General features: G+C 45.2%; 1 protein-coding gene across 1 annotated transcript; it reads right to left on the bottom strand.

Moving 5' to 3' along the window:
* Window positions 1-13,873: 13,873 nt before the first annotated feature.
* LOC131294215 (chaoptin-like) lies at window positions 13,874-16,752 on the bottom strand. Its single transcript, XM_058322261.1, has 2 exons — window positions 16,739-16,752; window positions 13,874-16,667 (listed from the first exon to the last, which is right to left on the bottom strand). The coding sequence occupies exons 1-2, from the start codon at window positions 16,750-16,752 to the stop codon at window positions 13,874-13,876; spliced, it is 2,808 nt and encodes a 935-aa protein (XP_058178244.1).
* Between the last annotated feature and the right edge of the window lie 408 nt (window positions 16,753-17,160).

The following is a 17,160-nucleotide window of genomic DNA, read 5'->3' as shown; positions in this document are numbered from 1 at the left end:
CCACAACAACAACTTGCCCGTCCCGTCCCAGGCGTATGTTTTCGCGCAGATGAATCGTGCTCCGTTCTAATGTCTTTTCCCCATTACTGCGTTCTGCTAATCCAATTAAATTTTGATTGCGCTAAGTGCACTCCGTAGTGGTTTTTGTTTTTCACTGCCGCAACGAGCGAACACTAGGCTCAGTTTTCCGCAAAACTTCCCAGCCCCACTGCGACCTTCCAGCTCTCCCGGGGCCGGGATGATGCCAGACGCCAAATGATCTGCTTATAATTTATGCGTCCCCTTTTGTGGACCGTTAACCGCAAGCTCTCCGGGTTGGCGACTGCTGCTTTTTTTTCTCTCCTCCACTCTAGATGGCCTCGGGAGTGGGCTTTCCCAGCGGATACAAGACGGCCATCCAGACGGTAGGGGGCGGGGGAAACAAGCTTTCCACCCGAGGCAAAAGCACTCCGAGCATCTGCTTCTAGCAGATTCGGTTGTAGGCCGTGTTATTTTCCGCTCCTCGCAGGAATTTCAGCGAGTGTCAACACAATGAATTTTCCCTTCCCCCTCCTTTCAAAGGGGGTATTGGGGTGTGTTATCCTCCAACGCAACGGGGCCCGAAGAAAAGCGTTATGAACTGCTGGGTCAAACACTGCCGCATTAAGCCTGCGGAACCCGCAGGCTGCACTGCTGCTGGCGAGCTGCATTCATTAGTCGTCCGCATGGCGTAAGGTGGGAAAAATGCTGGTGCCATTTTCGTCCCGAACGCTTTTCATTCCACTGTGTTTTTTTATGTCCACCACACACCGTAACTGCACTATGCAGAATGCCAGTCACATATGTACGGGAGGAAAAACGCCGTGCAGCGCCGTGCGAGGAGTTTTTCCTGCGGCAGCAAGGAAAACACCAGGCCCGCAAGCGGCTCGTGGTGGGTTTTTCTTTGTTGTCCCGCATACCGTTATCATGCGCTTCCCCATGCATTCCTTCACCTCCTGCCGCCCTTCACCGGCACACTCACATTCTTTTAATTTATTCTTCACGGCTGAAGCGATGTTGCAACACACTGTTCGTTTTCCGCAAGCCGGGGACTTGCCCTGGGCCAGTTCCTTGCAGCTGCTTCATTTCACATATGCACCGCGGCTTATGTCGCAGGAAGCCGAAGAAAGAGGCAAAGGACCTCACCAGCTTGAGAAGCAGTTTATCCACCTCGGACATACGTCGGAAAAGGGTATTGTAACAACTACGGGCTTCCCATTGCGATACCGATAAATAAAGAATAATGTATCATTTTTTGTTTCGTACCCTTTTCCCTCCTGTTTTTTTTTCTTTTCAACTGTCCTTTGACGATGACAACTGGGAAAAGTGTGCGCTAAAATATATTGCTTTTTCTGCGAATAATTCTTTCCGAGTGCTCGAGCCAAACCGAAGTAATCGTTTGCAGAACTTCTTCGGTTTTCTTTGGGACCAACCTTCCGCCAACACCGGCATCCAAATTCGATTCTGATGGAAACCTTCCCCCCTCTCCCTCCCTCATTCCCTGCTCGCTTTCTCCTCATGACTGACATTTTCCGCGGAACCGAGGCCCAGATCCGAAAGGATCAAATAAATCAAAAGATTCGGGTTTTGATTTATGGAGCAAAACTTCCTCCGCGGGTTTCGCTTCCGTTCCCGGTGGGGTTCCGGAAACCGCAACCGGTTGCGGCTTTCAGCGGCCATTTTTCCTAAACCGTGACACTTCGATTGCGAAAGTATCAATCATTGTGTCCGGGTGGGTTTCGCTGTTCGGAACTAGCTTTTCGCGGTGTCGGCCGGTTGTATACCGGGGAAATTATTTTTCAATTCCATGCATCGGTTGAATTCCACTGTGGAATGATTGTCAAGCAATCGTACCTTTAAATCTCATTAGTCAATATTTTTTTTGGAGCTACTTGCACAACCCGTACGCTGGTCAGTGTAATCCTCTCAAAATAGTTAATTGAAAAATTATAATTAGCCCACAGCAGCTTTTACCATGACTTCGTTTTTCTCCAGCTCTTACCTATCCTTTAATCCTTCCTTAATCTATGCTTTTAATTATATACCACTTCCGTTACGGTTGTGAGCCTTATTAACGAGTCCGTCCCTTCCACGCCATTGCGTTTCGGGAGGGGATTTCCGAGAATCGGAAAACACATTCTTATCCTATTATCCTTTGGGCATCTTTTACTTTTCGTTCTAATGGTTTTGATAATTTTACTGATTTGAACAAACATACACACACAAGAACAAAAGCACAAAAACTATGCCGCTACTTCCACCCGAAAGCTAAAGCTCAGCCCACACTTCATTCGTTACGCTTGCCTTACTTTCACTTTCGGGCAGGTTATCTTGTTCGGGCCACCTTGATCTCCCGTACGGTTCCTTGGGTTGAGGGTTGTAGATTTTTTTATCCATCCTATCGAATCCCTTTAAGGTAAAAAAAAATATATTACACAAATTTAACGAAATACCTTCCATTCGAACGCAGAATGTTTCGCTTGCTTTCGTGGCTTCTATCTCGGGCCGATTCGTTCGATCGGTTACGGCCGCCGTCGTTGCACCTCGCGCAATCAACCTCCCCCGGGAGTTGCTTTTAAAAAAACACGCCAACGGGCAGCAGAAGAAAACCGAAAGCCTCCCAGTGCGCAGTGCGCCAGTGGAAGTCGGAAGCCCCAGAAAGCAGAAGAACACAACCACTACCCCGGAGGGCTAGAAATGCCAACTACTGCTGCCTCCGCATATTTCTACCGATTTTATGGCGGTGCAGAAACGATAAATTTCATCCGCCAGAATCGGCTTTGTTTATTTTTAATGAAAATTTATTAATACAATCTCCCGCTTCCAGCGCGAGAAGTCTCTTTTTCTTTGGGGATTTTTTGTTTTCGGTATTTCTTCGAACGCTCTCTCGCTGTCAATCGGCTTGAATCTGGTTGCCCCGTTTCTCCCGGAATTTTTCACCAGACTAGCGGATGATCCTATCCCCCCATTTCCGGCCCGTTTCGTTTTCCCAATGTGGAAAAGAGTGCCAGCCAATATTCAAACCAATCGCGTGGGTTTTCCGCCGGCCGGGCAACGAAAAAAGGGTTACGATCCGTTGCGTCATCGTTGTTTAGATTACGCTTTATTATGTGTTTATGCGGCCACGGTTGCGCTTGTGTGCACTGCACGCCCCCTCCCCTCGGACGGATGCCGAGGCCGATTGAAATGTTGGTCCCACCCAATCCGCCCTCCTATCGAAACCAAAGTCATCGATCGACCGCACATCGAGGCCACATTGCGACCAGATAGCGGACATTCTGCCACAAGAACCTTCGATCGGAAGTGCGGAAAAGAAAGAAACACATCAAGGGGACGACGGGAAATTGAAATCTTTCACCCACAAAAACCGGTTCAACCAGGTTAGCTTCGGTGCTACCACCTTCCTGTAATGCTCGGAAAAAAGAAAGGTCAAAGTACCGGACCGGCACGACGATTCATTCAACGTCCAATCAGAATCGGTTGCCTTCCTTCGGTTTCTTCGTTTCAGCCCGGATCGGATAGTTTTCATTCGGGGTTTTCCGTCACAAAAGAAGCTTCCCTTTTGCTTCTCGACACCGTTCAGAACAAACAAACTCTCTTACATTGAATCCTAGCCCCGGTTTGTGAATACATTCCATTCCAAGGATTGAGTCGAGGTCAATAGGAACATTTACATGCAATGGCCGCCCGAGAAACCACTCAAATATTTTCAGTCACATACGTTTCTCGTCGTTCACAGTGTTCGTCTGGTTTTCCTCTTGGTTTTTGTTTTTTTCGCTAAGAATTCACTTCCTTCCCATCAACGGATGATGTATTCATCGTTTATTCTTATGGAAGCCCTTTCACTCCAGTTGTTGACTTCCTTGGCATTTCCAGAGGGCACCGACTGAGATGGACGCATCCAACCCAAAGCCAGAAGAATCAATATTCAACGTCCAAGCAAGTGTGGGGTGACCAAAGACCATCGGAATGCTGCCCACGGTCACTTTCTTTGATTTCCACCGAGAAAAATGATTTTTCATTTGGCAACGTAAAACAAAGCGCAGTAAATGTTCCCTTTCTTGATGTATTTGAACAACCGTTAATACCATGTGTTAAAACATTTTTCGATTACCGAGCGGAGCAAACGGAGCAAACCACCGGAGCACTGGCCATGTTCGCTTTCGACAAACAAACAGACCGCCCAACCATTTTCCCATCACGTGTGGCGCCGGGCGGCCACGCGCTTTTCGCGAAGAGAAAAATGGCAGTGCCATATTGAATAATGTAGTCAATCAATTTTCTTCCACTGCAGACGCTTTTTCAAGCGCCAAAAAAAAAAAATGAAAAAGAAAACAGCAAGACTCTGGGGCCAGTTTCATTCCCTTTTCCGCGTGCAAAACAAATGTCCCTTCCTTCGGCCGGCGTGTGGGAGGGTAAGAAGAAGGAAAAAAAGGAAAATACAAATGAGTACGCAGTCGTGCCGAGTGCGCGTCTCCGCTCGATATGATCCATTTCCGGTAACGGTCCGTGGGGGGGAAATTGCGCCCTCTCCGTGCAATTTCCCTACCCACCACCACTCCCGCTCCCACCCGTGAGGGACATAACGCCGGACGGATGGGCGTCAGACGGTGCGAATGATAAACACGGCCACCTTGAGACGATGTTCGAGGGGTGGGGGAGGGATGGAGGGTGGGGGTGTTTGGGCTCGCGAAGGCAGGCAGATAAAGATGGTAAATGTTGTCCCCCGAGCGGACGAATGTCGTCGTGCGGATAAAAAAGAAAACAAGGGCGAGTGGCGAAAAAAAACAAGTTGTACTCGTGGAAAAATGAAACCAACATCACCCAACATTGGGGCAGAAACAACGATCCATAATCATAATCATTTTCCTTCGGTTGTGCGCTTTTCGGTTCGCTTTCGTTCGCATATAAATGTCACGCCGCAAGGACACGCCGCAAGGATGGGAGGGAAACAAGAAACAGCGCAAAAAACTAAAACATATCCGCGCAGTGGAAGTCGCATCCCTCACCTTGAGTAGTTATCGGTGGTAAACACAACAAAAAAACACCTCCACTACCGGTTGGTTGGACAAAGTTTCCCCCCCCACGCGCTTACCGTTGGCCTCTTCGGCGTCATTAAGCCGATGATGGATGACTTTAAGCAAATTCAAAAGAAATTGCTCTAATCTCGCAAAAAGGTCAGCCCGAAGGACCTTAAGCATGCCCGCGCGAAGGGCGCGTCTCGGGCGCTACATACCGTGGTACACTTTATTACATCGTTTAATCATCTTTACTTCCCACCCATCCCTCTCCCCGCGAGCCATTTGCCATTCGTGACTTGCCCGATTGACTACCACTGTTAAGTGCGTTCGGTTAGTACACTCGGTAACGGTAAGCTTACAGGTCAGTCTTTTGTACCACCCCTTCCTTCCCTACCCCCACGACCATCATCATCCTTCGACGATCGGTTTCCAAATTGACCGTTTGGCCATTTTTGGTTTGGGACCTCCACTTACCCGGGGGATCTACAAATGAAATAAAAAGATATAAAAAGCTTTGCTAAGGATTTTATTACAATCGTCCCGTCCGTTGAGTCCTTTTCCCTGAATTTTCATGCGTGTGTGTGTGTGTGCGCTTCTTGAACAAGGCTTAGCCACGGTCATTGCACACACAACACTGAATGTGCAGGATGACCTTTTTCCCATGCGTAAAAGCCCAAGGACCAAGATCGGGCCAAAAATTCCTACCAACAAACGGTCCGTAATCCCGAGGAATTTTCCACACAGACTCAAAGCACGCCCACCAACCCCCCGCTCGGTGGAGAAGAGACATGTCCCGCAGCTCTTCGTGGAAGAGAAAGTTTTAGCTCCCCCTCCCTCCCACTCCCACCCCAGTGGGAATTCAGCAGCACCAGCCCGCTAGCTTGATAATTCGCAGGTTGTAAACTTTGGGGCAGAAAATTACTCTCGCATTGGCGAACACCCCGGAGCAAAGTTTCCGCCCGTGGGTTCGGTTCGGGACGCGGAATGGGTGAGTTTACGGCCGGGTATCGCATTTACGATAGAGTCGTGGGCACCGTTTTTTTACGACCAAAGCTACCATTTATCATACCGAATGTGAAATTGAACACCAGCGCGAGGCTTTCCTTCTGGATTAGGTGTTGGGAAGGTTTTTTCCCGTCCATTTCGGGAATTCACTTTAAAAGCCAGCGATGGAAGTGTCTACTGATTCGATTGGGATCAAATGTGGCTCACCATTTTGGGGGGCATATGCACACCCGGCAGGGTCTTGTTTTACAAACTTTTTGTGTCGGTGTACCAAATCCAACACTGCACTTTAAACACTGTACAACCGATGGAGCCATAGTTCCATGGGGAATCGAAACTTTCCCCCAGCCAAACGTTAACATCCAGCACGTTGAAGTGCAAATGGAGTAAATAAATCAAGTCAGTTTAAATCCGCCTCCGCAGGAAAGGATAAAGTTATACACGCAGCATGTGACACGTGTCAGCCGATAGGGAAGAAAATGGAAAAGTTGCCAAGAAAAACGAATGTGTCGTTTAACCGATACCGGCGTGTGTGTGTGTGCGGTTCATACTCAAACACGAGCGAGAAATAAATATTGGTTCCGGGGGAGTTGGAGCTGGAACAGTTTTGAAGCATGCCGTTTTAATGGACCGATCAGGAAAAGAGATTAAACGATAACTGAATAAAGTGTAGAGCAAAACGAGTGGAGCATACATGATGGACTAAATTGAATTGCGCTGTTTATTTCGTGCTTGAAATGTATCACACGATAATAGACATGATCAGAAAGTATTGATGACTTTCATAAATACCATAAAATCAGATATTATTTTACTCGATGTTCGTAACTAATTCTCACCTTCGGTTTTATTTAATTACAGGCGATAATGTTCGATTTCCATCGATGACTGTCCTCTCGCAACATCCCACAGGTAATTTCACCGTTTCGCACCATAACCGGAAACTAGTTTTTAATGAGTTCTAGAACTGTTTTTCAAACGCTCATCCTTCTGGAAGTCGATTTACCATACAATGCACCTCCAATTGCGCCTTACCAACGCCAACCACTGCCGGCAGTTCATTATGGGACCCGTTTCCGCTTTCCTGTTCCGTTGCGATAGCGGTTGTCGCTTCCGCGTGCGTTTCCGGCTACCAGTGGAAGGAGGAAACAGAAGCAACCAAAACCACAACACAAAGGGAGAGAGGAAAAAATCAATCTCCACTAATTTATTCGAAACAATTTCTCGCCCCTCTCGAACAAACATTACGAAAGTGAAAAATACAAGTTCCCACGTTGCTTTTGGGTTGGTTTGCGTAATCTTACCAATCTCAACGGTTCGGGCTGATGCTGCCGGTAGAATCGAACGCCGGAACCACATGACAAGAGCATGACCGAATGTTTCTTTTGACGGAACATTTGCTCGCGTTGGAAGGGCGGTGAGGAAGGGGCGTGAAAGGAAAATATCAGTTTGAAATTGGTTTCTGTGTGAGTTTTCCCGCCATGTCATGTCGCGTGGGTAAAAGCTTTCCGGGAGAAGAAGTTTTCGAACGCAGATCGTGGGGAACTCGTAGGAAATAGAGCGTCGTTTTCGCTATCTTCCGCGCATGAAGATTATGTAAGAAAGTTCATTCCGTTTGATGATATTTGTTCATGGCTGTGGAAGGTTGTTTTCCCTAGGCTGCATAAGCATTACCAAAAATTTGTTCTAGAAAAGAACTAAAACACACAAAGCAACTCAAAACACCAGCTAAGCTATTTGTTATGTGAAAAAAATATTATATTCTCTAAACAGAATTAATATCCTATAATGGTAGTTGCGTGAACATAATTTATAATTTACGCAAACAATATTAGTATTAAAACAAAATACTTATTTATTTTCCATTGCTAAAACTACTTGCATAATTCTAAGCCGATTTAGCAACTTCTTATGCCATTCGTCCCTCTTGAGTTTCACATGGATTCCAATTTGGGAACAAAAAGTTCGTCTTGTCAATCAGTCAATCTGGCCTGGGGCGAATAAATCATGTCATTTCCGGACGGGGTTCCTTTTTCGAACTACCTGAAATGAAACGTACTACGTACATCTCCACCCAAACGCACCGTTCCAAAAACAACCATCCTATCATCCGCACCATGCAGAGGAGCACAATTATAGCGAGCTTTCCAGCGTTTCCTTTCTTTCCTACCGTGTGTCTTTCAAGTGATGCATAGATGCAACTACTACGCTCACGCTCGAACGAACGAACCACTCCAAACGGGAAAATGAAGGCGGAAACTTTTCCTTCCAACGTTTCGTGGAGGTGTCTAGCGCAGAGGATATGCTGCCGGCTTCCTAACCAGGCGACAGTCACCGGAAACAATCCATTTTCGGAATGCGCCGTTGTGTAATATGCTAATACCGGTAGCGAAGGCGATTGCATTAGGTCAGGGGTCGGCAAGCATGGTAAAAATTGCATATCTCTAGGACCTGTTTGTATCTCTAACATAGCGACACTTTACTTTTACGAACTATTTAGTAAACATAACAGAAAATTCAAATTAAACTCATAACAAACATCACAGCGAAACAATATTTTACCAAAAGTGATACGGTATTACTTTTCACCAAAGTGTTAAATTTATCAAAACCTTTACCAACCCCTGCATTAAGAGGTTGCAATGCAATCCGTTCCGGTTTCGAGACTGGCAATAAGACGGATGGAAAACGTCGCGAGTGTTTGCGGAAGTTTTCGTGTTTGTGTCACTTCTGTGTGGCAGAGCGTACTCGGAGTTTAGGAAAAGGATTCTATTTTCAATTTTCTTTATCCATTATTTTAGATTAGCTGTAGCTTTATATCATTTTATAAATGAATGCTTTTCCTAGTTGAATGTTTGGGATGGAAAAGTTTCATTTTATTTCCCAGCTTTTGCATTTGGTGTAACGTTGAAAGTTATTATAAGCTCCTTCAATTACGAAATTATTTCCGAGTAATGGAGAATACAACGCCACGTGACACAAAGCGACCTTATCGGAAAAACCAACCCACTTCCTCCTCGTGGGCCCGTTATTGTCGCGTGATGATTGCGGTTCAGCTAGGTGCAGGGGAAAATTTATGAACTCTCCGCCAAGGAACGCCACTTCCCCGGTTCAGTAACGACCGGATCGGATGACATCCGGACATTCGCAACTATGAATTCGTTGACCTAAATTTATTCCAATTTGCATTAATAAATTACCCATCTTTCGCCATCGTCACCGCACCGCGATGCGAACGAAGCGAAGAACGTTCCCTTCCCGGAGAAGCAAGATGAGCCTCATTTGAGCGCCATTGTTTGCGAAACGATCGTGGAAGGAATCAAAGCTCCAACCGGCAGATAACGATCGTAACAATAAATTTCCCGCCATCAGCTTGCCATCCGTTCTCCGACCGCTGGTGTCGCTGGTTCATTACAGCGCCCAACCCACCACCCACCATCCACACCGTGGTTCTTCGGTGAGAATCCCCTCCAACAGGGTGGGCCTTTTTTTCGGCAACATTGTGTCACTTCTTATTACGATGCGTCCCATCAATAGCAGCTCAGCGGGAAAAGCAAAATTTCCTGCCCGGGGAGAAAAAGAATTGGCAGCGGCGAAGGATGTGTCCCCGGACGCAGCAGTGGCCCGGAAAACTGGGTGAAAACGATAGCAGCGCCCCGATAACGGAGTGCCCATGATGGGGCCACACTCCTTTTATTATTATTATTTGTCCATGCTTCCCAAAGCCCACGGATGGAGGAGAGAATGGGAGGATGGATTTTGCTTTCTTACGATTATTATCTTTGACTGTTCGTTCTTATTCGCAGCTGGAGTATCCTTCCAACACCTTTTTTTCCATCGGGCCAACCATTCCACCCCGCCCACCCCGAAAGATGGTGACAATTGTGGGCCGGGAAAACGACGAACTGAAGCGCATAAAAGTTAATTTCATCCACTTACGTACATGGTGACACTCGAGCCAGTTTCGGTTGGGCCTTGGCGTAGGTTTTCCCTGGTGAGAAAAAAAAGAAAGGTGAAAACCCTATAAAGGAAACACATACACGGTGCAAAATTTCTCGTTAAGCTTTCCGTGCGGTAAGTTTACTGCAAAAAGCCTCCTCTTTTCGATTAACGCTAGATTGCTGGGTGCCTTTTCGACGCTTGGCGCTTGTTTGGGCTTTCTATCAGAACCCGATTAAAATGGGAGGTGTCGACGTCTGATTAAACTGGTGCGCGTGTGTTTCACCTCATTTGATTGTTAATACGCTAAGCTAAGGGTATTTCATTTGCAATAAAGTAAGGAAAGCGGGTGGAAACTGTTATAAAAAAGGAATAAAACAACATTTTAACTCGTGTTAAATATTATAGAACAACAAGAATGTTTTGTTAAGTTGATTGCCCCCTGATGTTCAATAGTTTTGATTGCAAGTATTTGAAGAGTGAACGCATCGAATCCACCCTGTAGTTAAATTTTCGTAATGCAAACATACAGTCGATTTAGTTTTTGGCATGACTGGTAGTTTTAAACAATCTCTTTTCAGGATAAAATTTAGCCTTTCTTACTTACAGCTAGTATTACCTCTCTTGGGATAAAATAAAACAATTTCGACTCAGTTTACATTGCAGATTCAGGGAAAAATGTTGTAACATGATTCTCGTGCACATGATCCAGTGTACATTGTCCGTCGTTTTACTGGCGCACGCTTCTGAACGATGAAGCATGAAGTTTGTTTAAGTAAAAACATGTACAAAAAGTAAACCACTGCAGTGAAGTTTATCCTACAATTAATGAGAAAAAACCATCAGGCTGGGAAGTTACTGTAGAGCAGCAATGAAAAAGCTTACCTAAACAGAGAGAAAAGATAAAAAAAAGCTAATTGCTTTATAAAAATAGGCCAGCTCATTCGTGAAGCATTTTTGTGGACCCTTCCGATGCAGAACGAAAGTTCTATTCTGGCCACAAAGCCAGCTGCTTCGCGGCCAGCGGAGTTCGACGCCCGGTCCACTCGTTCATCCAACCGTTCCGCTCCAGAACTAATTAAACTTTCACCCTCATTTGGTGGCATGTTCCACTAATAGCGGTGCGAAGTTTGCACCCGTCGTCCCGGACCGGCGACTACACTAGCAACGGACATAGTAACCGTCCAGGCGAATGATTGATAGTAATGGAAGTTGCCAACTTTCCAACCTGTCCCGTCCAGCTCCGTCACATGGTCTATTTTAATGGCAATATGGGGACGCCCCTGCGGCTGCTCGAAGGCGAATGCGAAATGGCGAAAACGCAATAGCAAAGGGTTCGGAGGGCAACGGAGAGGTTGACATCATGTGTTCATGTTGATTAGCTCTACATGACATCTTACAAACGATGTCGCGATGAGAATTGCGCAAGAGTTAAAGCCGTAAGTGGGAGCGCGAAACCTGTGGAACGAGGGGCGTTCGTTATGCAGGGTTCTTACGGCAATGAAATACTGATGAAAGCAGCTTTAATGGAAGTGATTTATTCCAGAGCCGTCGCACTTCATAAGAAATGAACTTACATTTTTTTAGGATTAGCGTTTATTTAGCACGTGTTAGGTAATTTTAATCTCATGATTACAACAGGTAATTCATATCAGCAAATTGTGACAATAGCTTCTATTGTCTTTAAACGATTTTTTTTAAGTAGCTGGTTTTTCAAGTAACTTAGGGTACGTTCGCGCGATTCCGAGAAACTGATTGAATTGATGTCGAAAATATATTTTACTAGCTTGACGCCCCGGCATTGCTCGGTGAAGAAAAGGTTGAGAAAAGATTTATGATTTTACTCTTTACTTGAAAGTTTGAATTAATTTATTAGTTAAAATAACGGCATATTTAAATGTATGAAATTTCATGAATTTCCCCGTGATGTATAAACCTTAGGGTAGCTATGTTGGATACACCTTGACATTTGTTTACATGCTTGTTTTGTTTGTGTTAGTAAAACTGAGATTAAATTGTAAAATACCGTAGAAGCACCATACTTGGCGCGGGTCCAAACTTGGCGCACTATCTAATATTTTCTTCGATATTAGACTATTTCCAAAAAATTTCATCCTAAAATATGTAGTCATATATTTGTTTATGTTTGTACAATGCATCCGCATCAAAACATGTTATTGATTTTTTGTTATTGAATGTAAATTTAATTAAATGAAAAATTACATCCCACAAGTGCGCCATTTTTTACCCACGTTAGCAACGCTGCTAAGGAGATGGTGAAACTGTTTCCAATCATTTATCCGCAAAGGAAAAATTATTAGGGATTTTTCTTATCAGAAACTGTTAAAACGTAAGTATTTCCAATGAATCGTGGTTAGATTCGGCGCTTTTTGAGATTTTTATACTAATTTTGAAGCGAAAATATTTTGCGCCAAGTTTGGCTCACAGTGTTCCTAATTATTCACCGTGGAGAATATGACTGTTCGCACTGCTAGCTATTTTTGAATCATAGAAGGCTTTGATGAATGAGATTATAAAAGTTAGCGATGAGATAGTTTTATTTTCACGAGAGAAGGCAAAGTCCGCTGCAAAAAAAAGCTAAATTGTTTTTTAAATTGATGTTGAAAAGTGTTTCTATTGTTTTAAGTTGAATTTTGAGTAAAGCTGTTGAATTCAATGAACTACAGCCATTTTGTTTTAAGTGCGCCTAATAAGGAACACATCGCGCCAAGTAAGGAACATTGCAAAAACAATGCGCCAAGTTAGGAACATAATGTGCCACACAAAGGGTTTCTGAAACTTGAAGAAATATTAATTTAAGAGTTTCTCACTTATTTTACTTGTATTCTAGGGTAGTCCGCGACAGCCGAGCGGTAGCGCCGGTTAGAAAATCGGCCCATGAGCGCCGGGGCTCACCACCTTGACGGCGTGGGTTCGAATCCCAACCGAGACCGGACCCTCCCCTGTACGAGAGGACTGACTATCCACGTACAACAGGGAAACAAGTCTCGTAAGCCCTTAACGGGCAGGCATGACCAAGAGGTCGTTACGCCAAGAAGAAGAAGATTCTAGGGTAGTTAGGCTAGCACTGTGCAAAACGTAGTATGATTTGACCGAACATTGATTTAGTTATTCAACTTTTTATGCAGAATTTCCTTAACTGCGCCAAATATGGTACATCTACGGTATAGATAATTTAATCAAAAAATAGTGATCAAACAAACCTTCAACAACATCTGCAGTACTTAAACTTAATGTGTGAAAAGTTTCAGAAGTGACGGTTCAGTATTGGTCGAGTTTTTAGTGTACACCGAACTCCATACATAAAAAAAGCTAAAATATGTAGTAGATACCATTTCTAAAATTGATTATCGTGTTTATTAGAACTTACATTCCATGTTGTCGTGATCTCCACGAAATATATCTCTTTATATATATTTGAAATTACAAATTCAACTATTTTTGCTCTCTTAGATTCTTTTCTTTATACAATCTCCAACCACTCTCGTCAAAATCAATCACAAGACTGATGGTTCAATCCTTTTCGTTTTCCAATGTCTACTTTGTTCCATCTTTTCCAGGCCAGTAGGCCATCGCTATTCCAATTTTCATAGCGAATGATTTCATTTCAAATTTTTCGTTGTCTCGCATTCGAAATTCATTCGTTTATAATTTTGATTAATTCGTTCACTATTATTATTCAATATATTCATCTAGCTCGGCTCAATCCCTACACATGTTGTCAGTTTTTTCTTCATAAAATGTGTTTTATTTTGGTGTGGTAATTGTGTAATTACTTATCTCAACCATTTCTACCTTTATAGAATATAGCGGCCAAGCCATTTCAACTCTCAAACCAACACGCCTTTAAAATACGCTTACATGAGTTTCTAGTATTGTGCGTCGACGATGATGTTAGATATAAAACATGGTTTGAGGAAATCATCCTTCTTGTTTATGGGATTCTCCGATAGATCCAGTGTCCACAGCTTGAAGCTGTTTGAAACACGCTCAGGCACCGATCGTATATTATTCCTCGCTACGATTAACGTACGCAATCGCTTCAGCTTATACACCATCTCGAAAGGGAACGAGTTCAACCAGTTTTCCGATACATCGATCGAGTGCAAGAATCGCGCCTCAAACATTTGTGAATCCACTTCGGTTAGCGAATTGTTGGCTATGTGCAGCTCCACGAGCTCCCAGTTTAGATTGGCATTTTCCCACCGCAGGGTACGGATTTGGTTGGAGTTGGCTATGAGGACATGGAAACTCCCTCGTACCAACAGGCGGCTCAACTGATTGCCGGACACATCGAGGTGGGTGAGCTTGTCGTTCGTATTCAGTACATCGACTTCCGTGAGCTGGTTGTAGGATAGGTTGAGTGCCTTTATAGGTACTTGCCCGAGGAAGAAAGCCTCTCCGATCGAGGTGAGCCGGTTGTTGGCTAGCGAAAGCGTGTCCAAGGAATGGTCGGACGAGAACAGGTCGTTGGGAAGCTGTGCGATTCGATTTCCCTCGAGATTGACCTTGCGCAGTTGTGTTAATTGATGGAACCATGCTGGATCGATAGCTGTAAGCTCGTTGAATGCGAGGTTAATGTCTTCTAATATCCGGGCGTCCTGGAAAAAGTCTCCAGCTAGGAAAGCTATTCGATTCCGTGCAAAAGCAACAGCCGAAAGGTTTATCTGACCTCTAAGAAGTAGATGTGGGAGTTCCTTCAATGGAGAATCATTGATTTCCAAGTGATCAAGCCTTAGCAAATGGAACGTATCTTCAGCGACCAAGTTCAGCACTTTGGAACCAATTTCCAATCGCTTGAGGTGGGTTAAAAACGTGAAATCGTAAGCCTTTAACTCCGTTATCAAAGTATCTCGCAGGAACACGGTTTCCGTGTCCTGATATCGACGGAACTGCTGCCCTTGGAAGTGCGTCAAATTATTTCCACTGAGATCTATCGAAAGGATGCGCCCGGCCAAAGGTGGCACTTCCATTAATCCGTTCCACGCGAGATTGTATGCCACCCCAAGCGATTCGTGCCCGGACTGGTGCGCCCCACACGAGGCCTCTATCGACGTAAGGGAATTGTTTTGCAAATCAACGGTCGTCAGTTGGGGCGAAAGGCTCAGGCAAAGTGGCTGCCACGAAGCGATACGATTATCTTTCGCCCGAAATTCCGTCAGCGTTCGCGACACTCCGCTAAGCTCCGGCTGCTGGAGCGTGCTGATACCGTTGTCGTCGAGCTGTAGGTAAACCAGCCGGGTCCCTCGGAGCGCTCCCTCGTCGAGTGTCTTTAGGCGGTTGCCGGTTAGGTATAAATATTCCACCGGCGACCCGGAGAAGGTGGCCGGCTCGATGACGCTCAGCCGGTTGTAGGACAAATCGACCGCGTATAGCTCCGCCAGGCCGGCGAATGTGTTCGTCCGTAGCTTCGTGAGCTTGTTGTGGGCTATGTTGGCGTACTGTAGGTGATGATTTGCATGGAACAGCGTCGGCGGAAGCTCTAGGATTTCATTGTAATACAAGTAGAGGTTCTTCAATCCCGGTAGATTCTCGAACGCGTCCTTTTTAATCGCGACGATGTCGTTGCCGTATAGATACAAGCTCTGAACGACCGAAGCGCTTACAACGTCCACCCTTTGTAGCACCTGAATACGATTATTTTGCAGCAGCACGTCCACCGATCGGAGAAGGTTCGGTTCTAGTTCCACGAAATGGTTTCCTTCTAGCGTAAGGTGCATGAATGTTGGCTGATCACGGAACGTGTCGCGGGCCAGACTCACAAGCCGATTGTTTCGAATGTTTACCCTCCGAAGGTACGTGAGACCGTGAAACAACGCGTCCGGTAAGCTCTCCAGCGCGTTCTCCTCGCAGTCGAGCTCCTTCAGCTTCCGATTCGCAGCGAGCAGTTGCTTGGGAAGGGATTTCAAAAAATTATCACCCAAATCGAGCCGCCTCAGTTCCGAAAGCGCAGCGAAGGCACCACTCGATACGCCATCGACCAACAGATTGCCACGCACACTTAATTCCCGCAGATCCTTTAACGGCTGGAAATGGGAGTAGTTGAGCCGCCTGACATAGTTGTAACGCAAATCCAGCACATTCAACCGCGTTAGCGTTTGGATTCCGTCGAGCGACGAGAGCCGGTTCCAGCTCACGTTGAGGAAGGACAGCTTCGACAAACGATCGAACGCGCTCGGGTGAATGTACGAGATGAAATTTTCACTTAAAGAAAGCCACCGCAAACTGATGGCGTGCAGGAAGTCATCGGCATGCAGCCCGACTATGCGATTGCGGTCGACGGAAAGGGTCTTGAGTAGCGGAAGGTGACGGAACGCTTCCTTGGGTACGGTTGGCAGTGCGTTGTTGTCCAACTGGAGTGTAATTAAACGGCTCGCCGATGAAAAGGCATCCGGTTCGATTGAATGCACCTTAGCAGAGATGTGGAAATACTTCAGCAGGGGATGTAACCTGAAAAGGTCTGAGGTGATAACTTCCACCGAGGCGCCTTCGATGTGTAGCGCAGTTGCATTGGAAAAGGTCTCTTCATCGTTGTCGATGGGAATGTTGAAAACGTCATCACTTGATGAAACACTTGTTGTGCTTTCTACACTTGACACGTCTTCAGCGCCAACAGTTAACACAGTCGATATTAGGAAAATGCACAAAGATACTCTTAAATTCCTGTTTAAGAAAAACACAATAGGTATTCGTTAAAAACAACTACAAGCTCCTTCGTGCGGATGACCACTTACATCGGACGTCGCATTTTACAGAAAACTGTGCTAAGATCCCCTTCGGAAGGCGTTTGCTGATCCACTGAAAGAAGCATCTTCTTTCGATGCACTACTATGCGTTAGTTGCATGGACCTTGAGCCTGCTTCCGATGACCGTATTGCCCGCTGCGTATCTGATAATTGTTGCGACACGCATTAACCCTTGATGTTGCAATGATCAATTGAATTAATTATTGTGTTCAGTGATTAAACCCCGTTTTTACGTTTTACAACAGTTTAAAAATGTATCGACTCTTGACTCTCGGAACATTAGAAAAACGACCTATTTTGCCTTTTCACTCTTCACAGTATTTTCGCCCGTTTTGATTCTAATTTTGTTGCGCCTCGTTGATTCTAAGAGCATTTGCTTCACAACATCGTTATTACATGTTTGTACATTT

The sequence above is a fragment of the Anopheles ziemanni genome, chromosome 2, assembly GCF_943734765.1.
Source record: "Anopheles ziemanni chromosome 2, idAnoZiCoDA_A2_x.2, whole genome shotgun sequence".
In the NCBI taxonomy this organism is placed as follows: Eukaryota; Metazoa; Arthropoda; class Insecta; order Diptera; family Culicidae; genus Anopheles; species Anopheles ziemanni.
The sequence above is the reverse complement of the archived record's forward strand: the minus strand, read 5'-3'. Positions and strand labels throughout refer to the sequence as shown.